Below are 20,345 nucleotides of genomic sequence, written 5' to 3' on the forward strand. Positions count from 1 at the left end.
TGTTTGGAATGCGAGTTGGAAAGTTAAATGTTTGAGTTAGGAATTGAGAAAGGAAAAAGTTGTGGGCTTTAATGCCTGCAGAGTCACTGACACTAGAGCCGAGTCTCACAAAGAGCAATTAGGTCTGGTGAGGTTTGCAAGAGATTTGATTCAACAGAAGAAAAGTTAATTCAAAGACTATGATTATTAGTGAATGATAGGTTTAGTGAACTTGGCACTGTTAGTATTCTGATACTTTTCAGCCGTTGATGGAATCAGCCTCTCTAAGAGCTACCACAGTGTTTGGGAAACCTGACTACCAGCCGGCCTCAGAACCATAAAACTGAGTTTCAGAGTTGTATCCTCATTAGGAGATAATAGAATGAGTTGCCTAGTCATAAAAGCAGAGACACAAGCAAAACCCATGCACTGAGTCAAGAATCCAGCATTCAACATCCTAAACTGGAAACAATGTATTATAATTACATCTGCACCAGTCTAATAGATGAGGAAGGGGTGCGAGGCTGATCAACAAATAAAATCTGTTTACCCCTTAAGTCTTTGCCTAGGAGGCGTTCTACAAGACAGTAGCCGGATGCATTTAACATCTGCTCAAGATGAATATTTTTATCAAGACATCATCTCTAGCCTTTACTCAACCAAGAGCCCCAAGGCTGGAGGTGTTTTAAGTTGGAGTTGGCTTCTCCTAGCCTTCGCCTAATTAATTGTATCCTACAAGGCAGCAGGAAATGAAGCAGATTGTATTGAGTTACATGTTACCAGTAGCAGGATAACCTGACCTGACATAATTTATTGGTTTAAATACTGACCTGACATATTTTATTGGTTTAAATACTTAAGGGTTTTTTTTTTTTTTTGTTAGTATTTAAACTAACATTTAGTATTTGCACATTTGTAAAACTAACCTTCAGTATGAATCTGAAATACAGTGATATTAGTGAAATGCCAAAGCTATTAGCTAAATTACTTGCAGGTATTGCATTGTTTCCAATATTTTATTGTTTCCAATCCTTTACAATATTAATGGTTTTCGACTATTAAATCTACCAGTGTCTGAATGCATTTCCATGTTTAAGTTCTTATTTTTAGGGTACTAACATTTGAGTTAGTCAATTTTAGTTCACAAAATTTTCTGGTGTAAATAATTGGGATGACAGAAAGTGTTAAGGACTTATTCTATTTAATTGTTCCTTTATAATGTTTGGCATTTTCTATCATTTCTGATGTTTTCCAGGTTCACATTTTTTTAATGCTCAGCTATTCTTCTTATTTATTTTTTTCTATTTTTTCTTTATAAAAAGTTCTACTATGTTTAGCTCAGGTTGGTTCTTGGGTAACCTTTTGCAGATTTTAACTTATATATTGACACAATATGTTAAGTAAAGATCTTCCTAAATAAAAAGTTATTTTGCATGTGTTATGTCTAAGAAAAAGACTTTGTGGTATTTTTTTGGTTGATGATAAAATATTTAACAATGTTAAATGTTAAAAAAGTTAGCATTGAGAGCCTTTTTCTGTAAAAATGTTTACTAGAAACTTGATTTTCTTTTCTATAAAATTACTAAAACATACTAAAAAAGCTTTAAGATGAAATCCTTTGATTAACCTTTTTGGTTTTACAAGTACATTTATTATTGCATTCTTGCAATAAAGATAAATCATAATTGTTAGTGATATGATTTGTTGAAATGCAGATATTCAAAAAATTAGGTGATTTTGATTATTTCTGTTTTCACATGTGTTTTAAATAGCAACTATACTTTGTATAGTTATGTGTCAAAATGGATTCTTTTTTATCAAAGCTAGAAAGACGGACATGGCTGTCATCAACATGTTAATTTTTGGTTTTAAGTGTATCATTGATGGTCAATACTAGTGATTTGCATTAAATTCAATATGCTGCAGCTATGCTTTCAAAATGGCAATCTAATCAGAAAATTTTTTAATAAAAAAAACATAATGTACGTTAGAAAAACTATACATATTGTCAAGCTATTAAAGTTATGAATAAAAATATAATTTATAACTTTAAACTTTTAAATGCTTCGATAGTCGTGGCACGAATCGCTATTTAGTGATAGAAAATAGAAATCTGTCAAATCTTTCTTTTGAATTAACAATTAATGTTTAATATTTTATAACTTCTTATTGAAAATTGTAAATTTCTATAAAAAAACATGAGTACAGACTTTTTTTTTGATTAAGTTTCTGTTAAGTTTTTATTAAATTTTTTTCCAGACCATCCGCTGCTTATTAGGAACCTCACCCCTTTATTTAATTTAAAAAAAAAGTTTGAATGTTAAATCTTTCCTATTAAGAAAAAAGTTGTTTTGATGTTTATTGATATTTTAAGCTTTTTAAAAACTTTCCCCTTTTTTTTTATAGTATATTATATCTTTATATATCAACAATAGAACTTTAAAAATGTTTTAGTTTGTATTTTAGAAAATTGGATATTAAAAAAAGAAAATTTAAAAAAATTGATGCGACATGATTTAAACTTTCAGATTGTACTTCGGAAGCCCAGCAAGACACACTTAACTGCAAATTTTGAACACTATTTAAAAAACAAAAGATGGAATAACTTAAAACGACCTAACTATTTTGGCCACTAAAGTGTATTGTTCAATGAAAGTTTTAAAACTATTTGATAAACGAAAGACTTTCAAACGGCAAATAAATGCTTTAAATCTAATTTTAAAAAATGTTGCAGCAATTCAATTTTAAAGTAAAAGTAAAACTGTAAAACTTGGTATATGTTTTAACATTAGATAATTTGAAGTTTACATAAGTCAAATACTTGCATGCACCTTTGTTCACATTTTCTGATACAAAAAGTGCTGTGCCATTAACTCAAGTATGACTTCCGTGACATCCTATAATATTTTAATACTGAATTTTTTTTTTTTTTTTTTTTTTTTAAGTTTACCCAAGGCTGTGAAGGCCACTACACAGGAGATACTACTTGTGGTTATAACCCTCTCTCAACTCTATAACTCTAAAACACGAACTATGACGACTAAGGCCGCTGCTCGGAAAAACAAGTTGAGCGTGGTACTACCAGGGATATGGTGGGAATCGAACTCGGAACCTCTCACTTATAAAGCAAGCCCTCTACAATAATGAATTTAATGCTTCAGCAGCATTAAATTCAGTATTAAAATATTATAAGATGATTTTCAAAATGCATTATTTTGAAATTTTTTATATTGAATATAATAGTTTAGTTGGTTGACCATTCAGTTAATTTATAAACATCTTTTTAAAGAACTTTGAGAATTTGTTATTAACCATTGGTGTAATTCAAATATTATTTGCATATATTTTGCTTATATTAATAATTTTAGAAGGTATAATATTGATAAACATGAGGTATTATTTATAAACATGAGGTATATTGATAAACATGAAGTAGCTGCAACAAATTTGTAGTACAGTTCTTACATCTTAAAATAACAAATTGTTAATTTTAAAAAAATTCCATTTTATTATGGGTGTTTTACTAAATTATGTTAATTCTTTTCAAGACCTTGAATGATGTCATATTTAATTTTTATTATTTTACTAATTGAAAGTAACAAACAATAATTATACAACAATAATAATCAAACCGTGATTTTGGATAAGTGGGCTCCTTCGTCATTTAAAAAACGCACATAAAGATTTGGATTTAAATATGAAGTATCTACATAAAGCTACTGCTTTGGAAATTAAAATTGTGCAAAAGAAAATTACATTGTTTGTTAAGCAGCAGACTGTTGAGGAAATTGTGTCAAAGCTAGCAACGGTGGATGGCTTTTAAATAAATGCCAAAACAAAAAGTGAATTCATTAAAAAATTATTGTCTGAAAAAGGCATGTTATTACCAAAAAAATCTTTCCTTGAGTATGATGAAAAAACAATATGATTTAGCCAAACAAACTATGGTTTTAGAGATAACAAAAGAAATATCTAGCGGGTTGCAATTTTCTTTATCGTTAAATGAATAAGTCTTTAAAAAATCGTTATTTAAACGTAAATTTTTAACTTATTAACAAAGTTTTGGAAAGTTTTTGGATTGACTCAGATAGCTCGATCACTTCCTGCAGAAGAAATTGTTGATCTGGTTGAAAATAAACTGTCAGATTTCAATTTATCAATTAAAAAGAACATCATAGCTAGTGTCACTGGCGGAGCATTCGTAATGAAAAAATTTGGGCGGCTAAGTATTATTGGACATCAGCTGTGTTATGCCCACGGACTTCATTTGACAGTATGTGATATTCTATACAAAAAGTCAGACTCTTCAGCAAAATATATTGAATTTGAATTGCAGTTTATGATTAGTTTGATGATGTATTTAACTGTCATGATGAGTCATACAGCTCAACAGGCGTTACGTTTATTGATGATTTACAAAATAGCTTAAATATAGCCTTAACAATTCAGATGGTTTGAAAAGTAGGTCGAATGTTCCGCAAATCACCTCTTAAAAATGACGTTTTACAAATCTACGTAAAATCTATGTTTCATAAAGTACTGAAGCTGATACTAGTTGTCAAAACAAGGTGGAATAGACTTGCAATGCTAGAAAGATTCCTTAAACTAAAAACATGTATACTAAAAGCAATGATCGGTTTAAAAGAAGTTCTGAATGTCTCCGAAGATGAATATGCAATTATGAACGCCATAACAATTTCTCGGCAACCAATAAAAGTTGGAATAGAAAGACTTGGTAGAAGTAATGCTACTCTACTTGACACAGAAGGTGTAATGATATTCATCTTAGACAATTTGGCGGAGAAAAAAAAATTTGATAGCTAATAAACTGCTTCAATCTTTACAGCAGAGAATTGAAGAACGCAGAAATGCCAATTTAATTGGACTAATAAAGTTTTTAAACAACTCAATTAGTTATAATCAGAATTCAAATATCAACTCCAAACTACTCTTACCGTCAAACATGCATTAAAAGCAGCAAAAAAAATTTATACCTGGTTGTACATAGAAGATGCTTGGACTAGTTCATCAAATAATGAAATAGTTGAAGTAATTTGTGATAAAAAAAAGCATGGTTTCTGACCCGTCAATACCTCAATCTGTTGCTCCAAATTTATTAGGCAAAAATATTTTGACATTTGAACGAAAATTGAATGCGACTTTTTGTAATGCCAAACAAGTAGAAAAAGCAGCTCTAGAAGACATTAGCAATTTAAAAAACCTGACAAAAGAAATCAAACTTTTTGAGGCAACTGGAAAGCGTAGCGAAAGTTTAGAAAGAATATACTCCACATTAATGAATATACTCCACGTCAATTGAATCAGAAAGAGTTTTTTCTGTCGCGGGTCTATTTATGGGAAAAATTCGTTTACGATTAAGTGATAAATCGCTTGTTATTATATAAAAAATTATGCCGGGAAATCCCGGGATAAATAAGTTCACACCGGGAATCCCGGGATGCTAAATTTACGGGAAATGAGAAACCCTAATAACAACAATTACTTTAACTCAGACCAAAATATGTTTGTAAAAACAACATTTTTTTATGATACTTACTGCACTATTTTTTCATCTAAATAAGTGAATGAAGTTATTTTTATATAAGAAGTTTATTTTGTAGACTTTAATTGTTTGTTGAGAATACATCAAACTTTTTTCTTTTTTTAATGATTATTCAATGAAAGTATTTTTAGATTAAAGATTCCAAACTTTCTGACATAATGGAGTTCTATGAACAGAAGTTGACATTTTTAGCGGTAATTTTATAGTTTTTCCTACAACAATGTTATTTCTTTAAAAGAAACATGTTTGATTTATTTATTAAGACTAAGAAATATTGTTTATTGTTATTATTTAAAATGGTTATTAAGAAATTGAAATTAATTATTAAATCTTTAATAATTACATTATTAAATAATTTATTAGATTAAAAAGGTTTTTTACCTACCTTTTGAACATAAAGCTACACTTTCTTAAAAAAAATTTTAAGAAAGTATAGTTTTATGTTCAAAAGGTAGTAAGAAAAAAACATATAGATACATGTAGATTGGTTTTTTAACTTAAGTAAATGGGGTATGACTTATTTACTTGCTTGCTAATTAATTGCCTACATATGTATTTGTATTAATAAAGTTATGAACTTTAAGTTTGAATATCCATTATTCATCCTGGTTAAGATTTTTGTTTATTAAGATACCTAGATAGTAGCTATTAACTGATTCAAATGTTGAGTTAATAAGGATTAGGTGGTTTTGTAACTTGATCAGGTAATGACTCTCTATAGATATTGTTTTGCACTTTGAAAGGTTTCATGTCATTAAGAGCAGCCCAGTTTGCTACCTCTAGATTAAGGAAGGTTTTTTGCATCTTTTATGTAGATACAGTAGGGTAATATATCATCAACATATTTTCTAGTTTGTCTCTAGTGGTACAAATATCATATATGAATAATATAAGAAATGTATCCCCAAGAACACTGCCTTGAATAACTCCAGCTTTAGAGCAGTCTCTAAATTTTATTATTTATTTTCCTATTATGGTAGAGCAGTGTTAGTTGAGTAATTTTTACTAAATCTAACAGATCTGTTAGATTTAGTAAAAAATCTAACAGATCTGTTAGATTCAGGAAATGTTCGTTGGATTTACATATTTTTTTCAATATTTGAAAGATAATTTAACCTGCTATAAGTTTGTTAAGAAAAAAGTATAGTTTTAATTTTTTTTGTGAAAATATTGCCAAAAGTTGCAGAGCTTCTCAACCTGCCCAAGCAGTAAGTTTAACAAATTAATGAATAAATGAATATGCAGGTTACAAAACTAGGGTAAATCATCAATAAAACTTTCACTAACAGTAAGTGTGCGTAAAATTTATAAACTTTTTCTTTTATTTTAATGGCGTAAGAGAAGAGAATAATAAATTAGATAGAAAGTGTCATAAATATAAAAATATTATTTTATAGAACTTTCTTGAGCTTTGAAGTCCTTTTTTAAAAATGATTAATTTTAAATATATATATATATAAATAATGTAAAGCAAAATTATTTTTCATCAAAGTTGTTTCTTTGTGTTCAATAGTTCAGTTTTTTTTTTTTTTTTTAAGGCTGTTCAACTTACCCCTACTAGACAATATGACACATTAGTTAGGTTTTAAAGAGAACAGTAAGACTTTGGAAAAAACAGCTAATTTTAATCAAAAGTCCAATAAATTGGTAAAATGTAAATACTTAAGTGATTGCAGTTAAAAAAATTTATAAGCAGAGAAAAATAGCACAAAAAATTTTTTTTTACTTTTTTGGTCCAAAATAGAAAAAGTGCCTGTGTATCTTACTCAACTGCTTTTCAACAATCTTTTATTGTGCATTGTGTTAACATTCAAGTTCCCTAATATTTATCCATTAGATGTTTTGTCATGTTATGTGTAGTTTTTGAGATATTTTAATTGCCCGACTTGCCCTCCGCTTAACTAGCCCCCCTCATTTTATGCTTCTTCTGAGTTTAACATAAACGTTGATAGTAACATCAAAGTATGGATCAATTTACCATATGCAACTGCAAATCTGGTAATTTCTAAATAAATGTTCCTTTGGTATTTTTACACACATATTTGTTATTGTTGACACATAAAACTCTGATAATAAAAATAAATTAAAAAACACCCAAAAAGTGAAAATAAGTATTAAAAATAAACCAATGGTTTGACCAAGCCTAAAGACATTTCCAAGATACTAAACAAGCCCCTAAATACTGTCAACACTGTGATTAAATGTTTTAAAATGACTGGTTATTTTAAGAGAAAGCTTGACAGTGGTTTAAAGAGGTCAATTCGAACTCCTTAATTGATCAAGGCTTTCAAGAGCCAAATTTCCTGGAGTCTGATAAGGTCAATAGGAAAATAGCTAAAGATCTCTCAGTGAGTGAGCACACCATCAGAAACTTGGTTAGAAAGGATCTTAAAACAAAATCAAAAGGCAGGATTAAGAAATACTTGGTTTTCCCAAGTGTCAAAGAAAAAAGATTTGAAAGATCAAAGAAATTTCTGAGATTCCTGAAGAAGATACCAACTGTTTCAGGTTCAGGAGTCAACTTGAAATTGTGATTGATTCTGAGGGAGGACATATTGAATAAAAAATGTGGTAAATGTCTCTGATTACTTTTTAGTAAATATATATATATATATATATATATATATATATATATATATATATATATATATATATATATATATATATATGTATATATTTTAAGCTTCAAGTTTTCATTTCATTAATTTTGGTCAAAAAATAATTTTTTTACAAAGCTTGTGGCCACTAACAGTATTTATGAAAATAGTATTTGTACCCCAAGTAAATTATTATTGGCTGATGATCCAGATTTTAGTTTGCTTTTTTTGGGTAAAAAAATGTTATTGTAAATATCAGTTGAACACAATGAAATTTAGCACTACAATGTAGTGTAAATGCATTTATGCCAGCCTAATAGATGAAGTAGGGGTTCAAAAATGGCCAAATATAGAATATATTTACCTCTTATGTCTTTGCCTAGGAGGCCTTCTGCAAGAAAATAATAATTTAACGGTGCAAATATAATTATAATGGAAGTCAACAAATTAAAATTTTTTGAGTTTCGTTTCATGAACTAAAGAAATCTGTTTTAAAGCTCTACTTAACAACTTGCATCAAGTAATAATAGATTAATACTTGGCAAGTTAGTCATACAATACTCAAAAAATTTTTACAATTAGGAAAAAAAAAAAACAGAATTATTAAGCTTTATTATAATAATTATTTAATAATAATTATTTAAAAACCAGACCTCTGTTCTGATGGCAAAAAATAATACCGCTTGTGCAATATTGTGTTATTATTTATTATCCAAAATAAAAACTTTTGAATTGTTCAAAATGAATGTTTTTAACTCATTTTAGTTCCAATAATAAAATATTAACTCTATAGTTGTTAGAGTAAAATAAGAAACTTAATGGTAAAAAGGGATTATTTTATAATAATAGTTCTATAATCGTGAGATTGGAGTTTTCTTTGATGCATTTAATCATCTTAACTAATTTTCTTAATACATAATTCTAGAATTATCTTCTGATCAGCTTCTCTTATTAAAAGCTTGGTAAAATTAGAGACACAAAAAGTCTGTAACCTTGTTATTCACTATCGCATAAAATAAAACTTGCTTTGAAAGAAGCAATCTGGAAAACTTGAAAAAGATGCCCACAATTAGTTATTGTCAAATTATTTAATTTTCAAATAAGCCATTTTAAAACGAAGACTGTTTAAATGTTTTTGTGGTTATTATGGTCTTATCACAGAACACTCAAAGAAGAGCATTTAACTAGTATGATCACGCCACTTTCCTTACCAATGTTTCTTACCTGGTCAGAGCTAACGTCAAACCTCGTACCTCTTGGGTCTGAGCTATAACTCTAACCATTGCGCTATGACAGACTTCAGTCTGCGTCTGAGTAATATAAACATCCGTGGTGCAACTATTCTGTTTTATCAATGCAAGTCTTCCCAGGAAAGGCGTGCGGTTTTTTGTCTTGTATGTGTACACATGAGTATTTTATTTTAGACAACTTGGTCATGGCTGTTTGCACGTTTTTTTTGTATTGAGTGTTGTTGAAAAAACTGTTCCAAATACAAATAAAGCAAAACTAACAAAATAGGAAATTAAAATAAATTTAAATAGAAAAAAATTTTAAAGAATTAATAATTTAAATAATTTGCATACTGTTTTTATTTTTGTTTCATTAGAGTGGTTGTTATTTTCAGCAACAAAATTGGATAAGGCAAAGCAAAAAAAAAAAAACAATTTTAAGTTGAAATTAAAAAGAATAATTTTCCAATATTTTATTTATTTGTTTTTTAAAAGAGGAAAGCGAAAATATAAATTGATCTCCGTTTGTAAAATATATTTGTATAATTTTAATGTAACAAATATATATTGTCCCTATATGAAAACGTCTATGCAGTGCATGCGTATACTTTTATGTATAGTATTATAACTGTATTTATTTGTATAACATTACGCGCACATTTAGCGATTTAGCTTATTTGGATAAGGTGTTTACTCCATACATGTAAGGACTGCGGTTCGATTTCCACTTCTTCCCAAATTATTTATGTTTTTCTACCTGCCCCCTTTCTTTTGGTCCACTATGTTATTGGTAAAATATACCTAAACAATTATTAATTATTATTAGTTTATATATTTTTTTAAATAACAATTATTATTAATAATTACATAAAAGCTAATAATTATTATTAATAATTGTTCACCTATTACATAGTAGACCAAAAGGGAGGGGGTGGGTAAAACAAAATGTACAGAGCTGAATGTTAAAAAAAAAACAGGTATCAAGTTACAAAGTGCTAAAAGGTTAGGGATAAAAAACGTACAGAAATAGAAAGATAGTTTGAAACAATTAAGGCTATGTAAAAAGTGTGCATACAACATGACCTAAGTGAAGCTTAAAAACTATGTTTATATGTTTGTGCATCTTACTTAGAAAATAAACTGAATGGCTTAAATAGTATAAAAAATCTGAATGTAAAGAGATTTTTATCATTCAAAAACATAATTATAAATACAAAAAAAGAAAGATAAATGGTTACAAAGCAAATATATGACCAGCGGTAATTAAAACAAAAACAATTTTAAAAAATGATCAGTGATGAGATTCGAACTACGAACATTCTGTTTATGAAGTTAACACCTTATCCAAATAAGCTAAACTTGTGTATACCTTTAAGCAAATAAATATAATTATATAATAAAAAAAGTTATAAATAAAAGTATACGCATGCACTACATAGACATTTTTATATAGAGACAATATTTACATGTTACATTAAAATTATACAAATATATTTTACCAACAGATAGCATTTTAAATGTTCCTATATTTCACAAATAAAATATAAGAACATCATTCTATTTTATTGTCGACTTTTTTTTGTTTTGACTTATCCAATTTCATTGCATATACTCATGCGTGGGCATACAAGACAAGAAGCCGCGATTCATGGAAAGGCTTGCTACATTGTTTCCAGTTTAGGAAGTTATATACTGGACCTTCTTGACTCAATGCATGGGTTTTATTTGTGTTTCAGCTGCTCATCCTATTATCTCCTAATTAGGGTACAGCTCTAAAACTCAGTCTTATGGTTCTGAGGCCATCTGGTAGTCAGGTTTCTCGAACTCTGTAGTAGCTATCACAGAGGTTTATTCCATTAGCAGAAAAGTTTTAGAGTACTAACAGTGCCATGTTGCACATAGATGGTGTCACTTTTTGTACTTTTGGTGTGTATTGTTGAGGCCACATTCGGAGCCCTTTGTTACGGCTTAGGGTTTATTGATAGTAATGAGGTGATTGCTTGGAATGTTAAATACTTTACTGAGTACTATCTGTGTTTTGAGTCAAGTTCTTTAACAATTCTAAAATCTTAATTCTTGCAAAGTTCACCAGACCTACTAGCTTTTTCTGAGACTAATTTGAGTTCAGCTGTCTCATCTTGTAATCTTAGTGTTGATGACTATATTCCTTTAATTCGTAAAGACTTCAATAGTCACATGCTTAGCCTGGGCGTTTACATTCGTAAAAGTTCACCCAATTGATGGTAAACTAGGTTTGAATCCACAGACTTTTCTTTTATGTGCTTTTTTTTAGCACCACTTAACTCTATCAGCTTTCCCTTTGTTCTATATCACTCTCCTCCATCTCTGTTATTGTGTTTAATAATATTAATTCTAATTAAATTGATTAAGCCCTATCTCTTTATCCTTCAGCCAAAATTGTTATTGTTGGTGACTTTAATGCTTATCTCACTGAATGGCTTGACTCTAGTGTTAGTGATTCTTCAGGGATTAAGGCCCACAACTTTTGCCTTTCTCAATCTTTAACACAAATTGTCAACTTTCCAACTCACTTCCCAGACAATCCAAATTATTTACCTTCTCTACTCAATTTATGACTTGTCTCTTATCCTAGTCAGTGCTCAATTTCTCCACATTCACCCTAAGGTGCTTCTGATCATGGTTTGATCTCTCCTAAACTATTATCTCATTCTTCTTCATTATCCGAATCCCCCTATCATCACCCTTCTTACAACTCACCTTAAAGCTGACTGGGACTCTTTCCATGATTTTCTTTGTGATGGCCCTTGGGTAAAAATTTCTTACTGGCAAATGTGTTTCTTATTTAACTTCTTGGTTTCAGGCTGGCATAGAATCTTTTATTCCCTCTCAACAATTTTAAGTCAAGCCTCGCTCTTCTCAATGGTTTTCCTCTTATTGTGCTACTGCAATTTCCAATCATAACCATCTCATCCTTTTACTGTGATTGCTTCTATCGCTTTCAAAAAATTTTTCTAGTTTTTTTACTCGAACAACAGTTTGGAATTTGCTCCTTTCATTTTGTTTTCCTGATTCATATAATCTTTTAAGTCCCTGGTAGTACCGCGCTCAACTTGTTTCCCCATGCAGTGGCCTTGTCAAGTTCTGTGTTTCAGAGTTATAGAGTTGAGAGAGGGTTATAACCACAAGTAGCTTTCTCATTGTAGCTTTCTCGGCCTTTGGGAGGTGAATTACAAAAAATAAAAAAAAGTTTAAAAAAAAAAGTTGTCTGTTAATCGTTATCTTGTTTTATAAACTTCATCTTTTCTCTTTCAGTAACCACTAACTCTAATAGTGGTTGCATGCAACCTTGTTAGAAGTGAAGATGTCTAAAAAAAATAAGAAGACTTTTGTAAACAAAAACTTTAACATTTTTCTTTGCCAAAATGTTAATGAAAGACCTATGCAGAATTTTAGTATAGTGTGTAGGGCCAGCAGGCTTTTGCGTGCATACTGTGGTGAAGACAACATATCTAGGGGGAAAAAAACGCTGATATAAAACTCCCAATATTATTGTTGGTAAAGGAGGAGCTTTCTAGTAATGCTAAGTAGAGAATTAAGTTGTTTAAAAATTCTCTTTGTTTTTTTATTCAAAAAATATAAAAATACCATTGTGGAAACCTGTCCAAATCACACAATGTGAATTCATAAACATTTAATATAAAAATCTTCAAAAAACTAATTTAATGGCTAAACTAATTTAGTTAATTTTTGACCCTTTTTGTTATTATTGCTAGGTTTCATTTACTACAAATAAATAAGTTATTAGCTGAAAAACTTTATTTATAGGGAAGAGAAACTCACCTTGAAGATCTTTTAAATGCTAAAACATTGGCATTAACACAATCTGATCGTCTAATTGCTCAATACAGATGTAGACAAGCTCAATCAGAAGCAGAGGTATGCTTTTTTTATTTTTTTATTTTTTTCTTATAAGTATATATATATATATATATATATATATATATATATATTTTTATATAAATAAATATATATATATATATATATATATATATATATATATATATATATATATATATATATATATATATATATATATATATATACAAACATATATATTAACAAAGAAAAAACAACTTTTTCTATGGTACTTTAAGTTTCATGCCTATACAACAATCATCAGCTATTGAATACAAAATCAAAAACAAAAAAATCTGTAAAAGTTGCTAAATACTGTGTAGTGGCATCTTTATGTCACTAAAAACATACTTGATGGCAACCAAAAAAAACAAAATATCAGCTAATCACCGGTGTCAAAAAAAAATAAGAGGAATTTATTCTTGTACCTGCATTTTGAAATCAACTCATTTTGTTTATTTAACAAGTTTTCATCTTTATATTGCAAATTTTTGACAAGGAGTTATAAGGATTGCAACGTTTCACAATTTTCCACTTAATTGTTTAAACATTTTGTCTTTTATGTCCCAAATTTCTTTAGACAACTCAGTTTTATTTCTATATTTATTAATGTTAAAAGATTTTAGGTGATTAGCATATTGAGGTTCAAATGGAGTTTCACATAAGCCAAAATATACTTTTTCTTTATAGTCAGGTTTATTTGACGATACAGTGGCTTGATAAACGATGTTCTTCACCAAGCACTTATAGTTCATGGAGCGGATCGTTGACACAGTTGTATGTTTTTTGCTCATCTTTACCTTGGTTGTATAACATCCTGTGATTGTGCAAATTAATGATGGACTTGATGTGCGACATACATGAGTAGTTTATTTTAATAATATTTTGATTAGATATCTTGCAAAGTTTGTGACCAAACGGAAAGTGCAGGTCTACCATGTTCAAAAAATGACTGCCTATTTTTGTTGCAACATTGGTATTGAAACGTGGGTTGTACCAGATTATGTTTTGTTTGTGATTTTTAAATAGGACCAGTTTTTTATTTAAATGGTAAGCGTATTTGCAGATAAAATCTGATTTAAATAACGCATCTTTATAAGGAGGAATGGATTGTTTAAAAATATTTTCGTTAGAAGAATTGGTTGACAATGTTAGTTCGATAGTTTGAGGAAAACTAATATGCGGGGAGGGTGGTTAGAGTCAGCATTTATATAATATAATTATGGAGTTACAAGGCTTGCTATTTAACAGCGTTAAGTCCAGCTATTTAACAGCTTTAAAATTACAGCTGATGGATATACAAAGATCATTTTTTTTTAAATATATATATGTATGTATATGTATATATACACACACATACTGTTAGATAGTGTAAAACTGGGTGGATCTTATCCACAAGCTGAGGCGTAGCAACATTCAGCTATAGCAGCCCGGTACTTTTTTGTTGTTGTAGTTTTATACCAAAGTTTTTTGTAAATCATTAAGTTCGACTTTCTTTAAATTTGTTCAAGTTTTCAGACTCTGCTACAATATCTGGAAGTTTATTCCAAATTTGAAACACTTTGTTTGAGAAGAAATGGATTCTTGAACTAACTGATGCACAAAAGTCATTTATTTTGTGAGGGACCACATCCTGATTTTATGGTTGTGACCTCTAGATGAAAAACAAGAGGTAACTATTTCAACATTTGACTTAAAGACTCGTTTGACATATTTCTTGATTGGCTATTTCCATGTGTTTAATATTTTACATAAGTGAATTAAATCTTTGTGTTTTCTTCTGAGATTTAAAGTGGTTAAACTCATTTTAACTAGGAGCTTTTCATAACTAAACATTCTGCATTTTATTTTTTTGTAGAACTTGTTTGACACGTAGGTAGTTTAGAAAATTTCCCACATTTTACTATATCTACTTTCGAACTCATTTTTTAATAATGTCATTATTTTTGAAGCTTTTTTAACACAAACTTGTATTTGATGTTTTTTACCTCATATATGGTTGATCTCTCTCTAATACACTGTTTGAGAGGTACTTATCTATAGTAACTCTTTGTTTCATATATGTAAGGAAACCTTCAATCCATTTTAAAAATTTACCGGTTATACCATTTTTTTTAAAGATTACTCTAGCTTGTTATCTCTGATTTTTGATACCATCTGTGCAATTGAATAATATTGCACAACTTTTTTAATGAAATTGATTTTTTTTTATTATTATTATTATTATTATTCAATATACATTGCTACATCATTGCTTTAGCAAACAAGCAAGCATTAAAATTGACCGTTAACATTATAATTGAAAAAAAATCCTTGTTTACCTATAAATTAGGATTATAATATAATTATAATCCTATTACCTATTACCTATAAATAAAGCAGAAAAGAGTACAAATTATAATTTGGGGCTGATGCTGATGCATCGGCATCAGTCTGTACCAATTGGCATAGATCAAAGTAGGCATCGGTGCACCTAGTTTAAATGATATTTTAATAAATATACAAATATTGAAGTTGATAAGAATTTAAAAAATTGATAATATTCGTTGCATTACAAAATAAAACTACAGATTTTAGAATAAATATGCCAAGCAACAGAGCTTGAACATGCTTGAACAACAGAGAAGCAACAGAGCTTGAACATGCTTGAACAACAGAGAAGCAACAGAGCTTGAACATTCTTTAAAAAAACTTTCTTTTTGTGCATACAATTCTAATAAGGTGTAGAATGTTAATAGATAAAAAAACTGAAGAAAAAGTTTAACAAAAATTATTAAATGCCAAAATAGAATATAGACTTTTTAATTATCCTTGCTTTTGGTATTAGAATAACTTTATAGTACTTGGATCAATAATATTTTTTTAATAAAGAAAAACAAGCTTTGGCTGTTTAAATATACATATAGCTAATTTAAATCGTTTGATAACTCATTGTTAAAAAACTGTTTTATAGTCATTTGGTCCACTCATAATTTCTTTATGTAGTAGACCCAGTTGATACTAGGATTTATATTCCATTTTTTAATCAGAGCCAAGATTTCAATTTACATTACAATTTAACTGAAATAAACTGTAATGCTTATAAAACTGCAGAAGTAGAATGGGCATCTAATATATAAAAACAATGTTACATATAATAAAGGACGATATTAAAAAAAATATATTACCCAAAAATACCAAAGTATATTAAAAAAGAGATAGATATATAGAAAGAATATTCTCCATGCTTAGAACACACAAGACTTAAAGCTTCTACAGCTTTGTTGTGCATTTCAAAGCATTTTAAAGGTAGATGCAGCTTCTGCTTCAGATTTCTTACCAAATGCAATGGTCTTATTTCCCTTTTTACACTGTCATGCAAACACTCTCCTTCCTCTTCGCTTAACAGTTTAATAGTTTTATGCAATTTGATAAATAGTGGCTCATTAAAAATGAGTTCATGCATTTTTCTAGTGATACTTTTTTTTGAAAAGCAAGCATCAAACTCTAGAGCAAATAAATTTATATATTGATGAAGCTCACTAGTTTCTGCATCAGAAAGAAATTTTTGCCTAAAAAGTATAGGTTGCAACTTATTAAAAACACTAAAACACATAAAAATCTCTTATCTCATAATCATCAATCACATTACAAAGTTTATAATGGTTTTACAAGACTCTTTTACAATGATTACCTACTAATACATTACCATGGTAAGCTTGTGGCTCAACTTTAATACCTTTATGCGCCTGAAGGAGAGAGCTCTCACAAACACCCATATTACTTTTGGATGTTTTTTTTTAGCTCTTCGTGCTCTATCTGCAATCAAATATAATCAACATCTAAAACTTGTCGTTGCGAAAGAGAGTTGTTCAGAAATATAAAGATTAAGGTCTTCTATATCTTTACCTTATCTTACATGCTATCTTACATGCTAAACACTCATATTTTTCTATGTCACGCATTACACTTTTCTTTGTATTACCAATAGTTTCACAATATTGATGGAACCACCTTTGGCACGTGCCACACTGCACCCAACCAATGTTCGATTCATATTTTGTGATTAAACACCTAATATTAACACTCATTTCTTACTGTTTACAGTTTTTATTTTTATTGGAAGAATTTTGAGATATGCATTCTAATTCAGAAAAATTATTTTTATTACAACCTAACCATCACACCTGTAGATTTGCAATGTCTACAAATTGATTATCTAATAAACGCAAAGCTTCTGCATTATTAGAGGTTTTAACGCTTTTAGCAGCCAACAACTCACTGGTTCTAAATCTAAAGTCTTACACTTCTTTAACAATAACTTATACAGTTTTAACACTATTCCTAACACAATATGCAAAACAGGAGGCGCAACATTATCTAATGATAGGTTTCGAATTTGAAGACTGGTAAAAAGTTCCCTCTCAGTTGAATACATTGTTCTTAAAATAAAATTGACTTAGTAATAAATATAATACAAACAAATAAAATAATATTGATAAAAAAATATATACACAAGATAAAAGTGAATTTAACAACTTATCTGATATTTGTTTGATAATCCAAAGAGAAAAATTCTGCGTAACTTTGTTTACTTTATACTTCTGAATTTGACTCGCCAAAACAGTTGTTTTGACAAAATTTGTTAATAAATAGTGTTGTGTGTAATGCATAAAGGTTAGATCATCACAATAAAAAGTCAACACAAATGTACCCCTAAAACTATATTTGTTGTAAAACACAACATTTTTGAAAACATTTGATAACAGCTGAAGGTAAATAAAATAATTTTTTATTTTCATTTGCATTTAAGGTTGAAATTTCAATAAGTTACACCATCCATCAAAAATATCACGTTTTGCATTTAAAAACAATAAACTTAAAAAAATAAAAAAAATTTTTTTGTGTGTAAAAAAATCACCAGGATGGCGCAGGAATCAGAAAGAATGGATATACATGACTAGGTGTACCAAGTTTTAACTATCAAGCACCAAGATATGTTATCAAATCTTAGTTGACCCAACTCAGGTTTTCTGTTAAATATGCAAAAACCAGAAAAGTGATTCTAAATCATTAAAAATATTTTAGCAATATTTTTTTTTTTTCCACTTAATGTAAATACATATTTAACAAGAAAGATAGATAGTTTATATTTTTTTAAATTGAAGATGAAAGCATTTATAGAAAAAAGTTACTACTATTTTAAAGTTAGTGAATTTTTATACTATTTATCAGGGTTGCCACCAAATCAGGGAAATTCAGGGAAATTTAGATACAATCTGGGAAAACCAGGGGGAAATAGTTGATTTAGGAAAAAATCAGGGAAAATCAGGGAACTTTTTAATTTTTCTTTAATGTTTTGAAATGTTTTCTAATAAAAATTTTCCTTTTCCAGCGTAGCAGGGTTAGTGTTTAACATTTTTAAAGAAAATTAATCACATTGTGTTTTTTTTAGAATAGTGCAAATTTTTGAAATTTAAAATGGCAACGTATTTCAAAGAAGAATGGTCAAGTGATCCTTTTTTGAAAAATGGCTGGTAATAGGCAGTGATAAAAAGTCAGCCAAGTGCAAAATATGTCATGTTGAATTTAATTTGTCAAATATGGGCAGAAGAGCTGTGATAAGTCACATGAATGGCAAAAAACATGCACAGAAATCAAAGCCAGTATCTTGCTTCTTCGTGCCTGCACAGTCTAGATCTAAAAAGCAAGCAATTCTTACAGTAGATCAATGTGATAAAAGTTGTGCAGAAATCTATATTGTTTTAAATGCAGTACAAAATAATTTCTCATTGAATTCATGTAATGAAAATGGCCTACTTTATCAGAAAATGTTCCCTGACAGCAATACTGCTAAATCTTATGAAATGGGTAGAACAAAACTTGGTTATATAATTAATTTTGGTCTTGGGCCGTATTTTCACAGACTTCTAACTGAAAATATAAAAAAATCTCCTTATTATACTGTTTCATTTGATGAAAGCCTAAACAATTCTTTCCAAAATTTTCAATTAGATCTAAATATTCTGTTTTGGAACAGCGATCTAAATCATGTTGAATCCAGGTACTTTGACTCAAATTTTTAGGTCATCCCACAGCAAAAAATTTACCTGAAAGTATTCAGGTAAATTGTTGACAAAGACGTAGTCTTTGTCAACAATTAATAGCATAAATCTGACTCAACTAAGTATGGATGGTCCAAATGTGAACTGGTCCCTTCTTAATCTTCTTGAAAAGCAGCGTGATCAACAAGAGCTACCTAAACTTCTTAACGTTGGGACTTGTAACCTTCATGTAATACATGGGGCTTTCAAATCAGGTTTTCAATCTGTTGAATGGAATATAGGGAGGTTAATGCAAGTATCATACAAACTTTCTCCAGTTAGAGGAGCTGATCATGTAACTGTTACTGAATGTGAGAGTTTTCCTTATGCATTTTGCTCAACACGCTGGGTTAAAGACCAAAAAGTTGCAGATAGACTTTGTTTAATTTGGGAGAATGTTAAAAAAATAATTAAGTATTGGGAGACTCTTCCTAAAATTAAGCAACCAAAATGCAAGAGCTATGACACAGTGTTAAGGGGGACAAAAGATGAGTTAACTGTGACTAAATTGAAGTTTTTTGGTTACATTACAAGTTTGTTGCAAAAAATCTTACTGAGATATCAAACCAATGCCCCAATGATTCCCTTTCTTTTTGAAAGTTTGTTCTCAACTGTTAAAAGTTTACTGAGTTTATTATAAAACAAGATATCCTTAGCAGCATCGTCAATAACAGACAACTTCAAAAATTTGATTTCACTAAAAAGGAAAACTTTCTGCCATTAAAATTAATGACAATTGGATTTGCTGCAGAGGGTGACATTATCGAATTGAGGAGAAAGGATGCGTTATCTCAGGATGTCATCAACAGATTCATGAAAGATTGCCGTCTCATTATCATTGGAATCCTGGAAAAAATATTAGAAAAAAGTTTGAATCGATTTTCTTTTCTGGAAGCAACTGGTTGCATCAGTCCAGTGTCAATTCTTTTTAAACAAAAAGCTGATCTTCACCAGATAAAATCTGTACTACATCTAATTCTTTCTTGCTCACATATTA

The 20,345-nt window shown here is 29.2% G+C and overlaps 1 protein-coding gene across 1 annotated transcript in view; it reads left to right on the top strand.

Annotated features, from left to right (window-relative positions):
• LOC100212562 (protein CIP2A homolog L) overlaps positions 1-20,345 on the top strand; it is a 76,043-nt gene that overhangs the window by 31,039 nt on the left and 24,659 nt on the right. The window contains exons 14-15 of the mRNA XM_065812301.1: positions 5,674-5,736; positions 13,176-13,286. Coding sequence (XP_065668373.1) covers positions 5,674-5,736; positions 13,176-13,286 — 174 coding nt within the window. The remainder of the gene's footprint in view (positions 1-5,673; positions 5,737-13,175; positions 13,287-20,345) is intronic.

This window comes from Hydra vulgaris, chromosome 12 (genome assembly GCF_038396675.1).
Source record: "Hydra vulgaris chromosome 12, alternate assembly HydraT2T_AEP".
NCBI classification, from domain to species: domain Eukaryota; kingdom Metazoa; phylum Cnidaria; class Hydrozoa; order Anthoathecata; family Hydridae; genus Hydra; species Hydra vulgaris.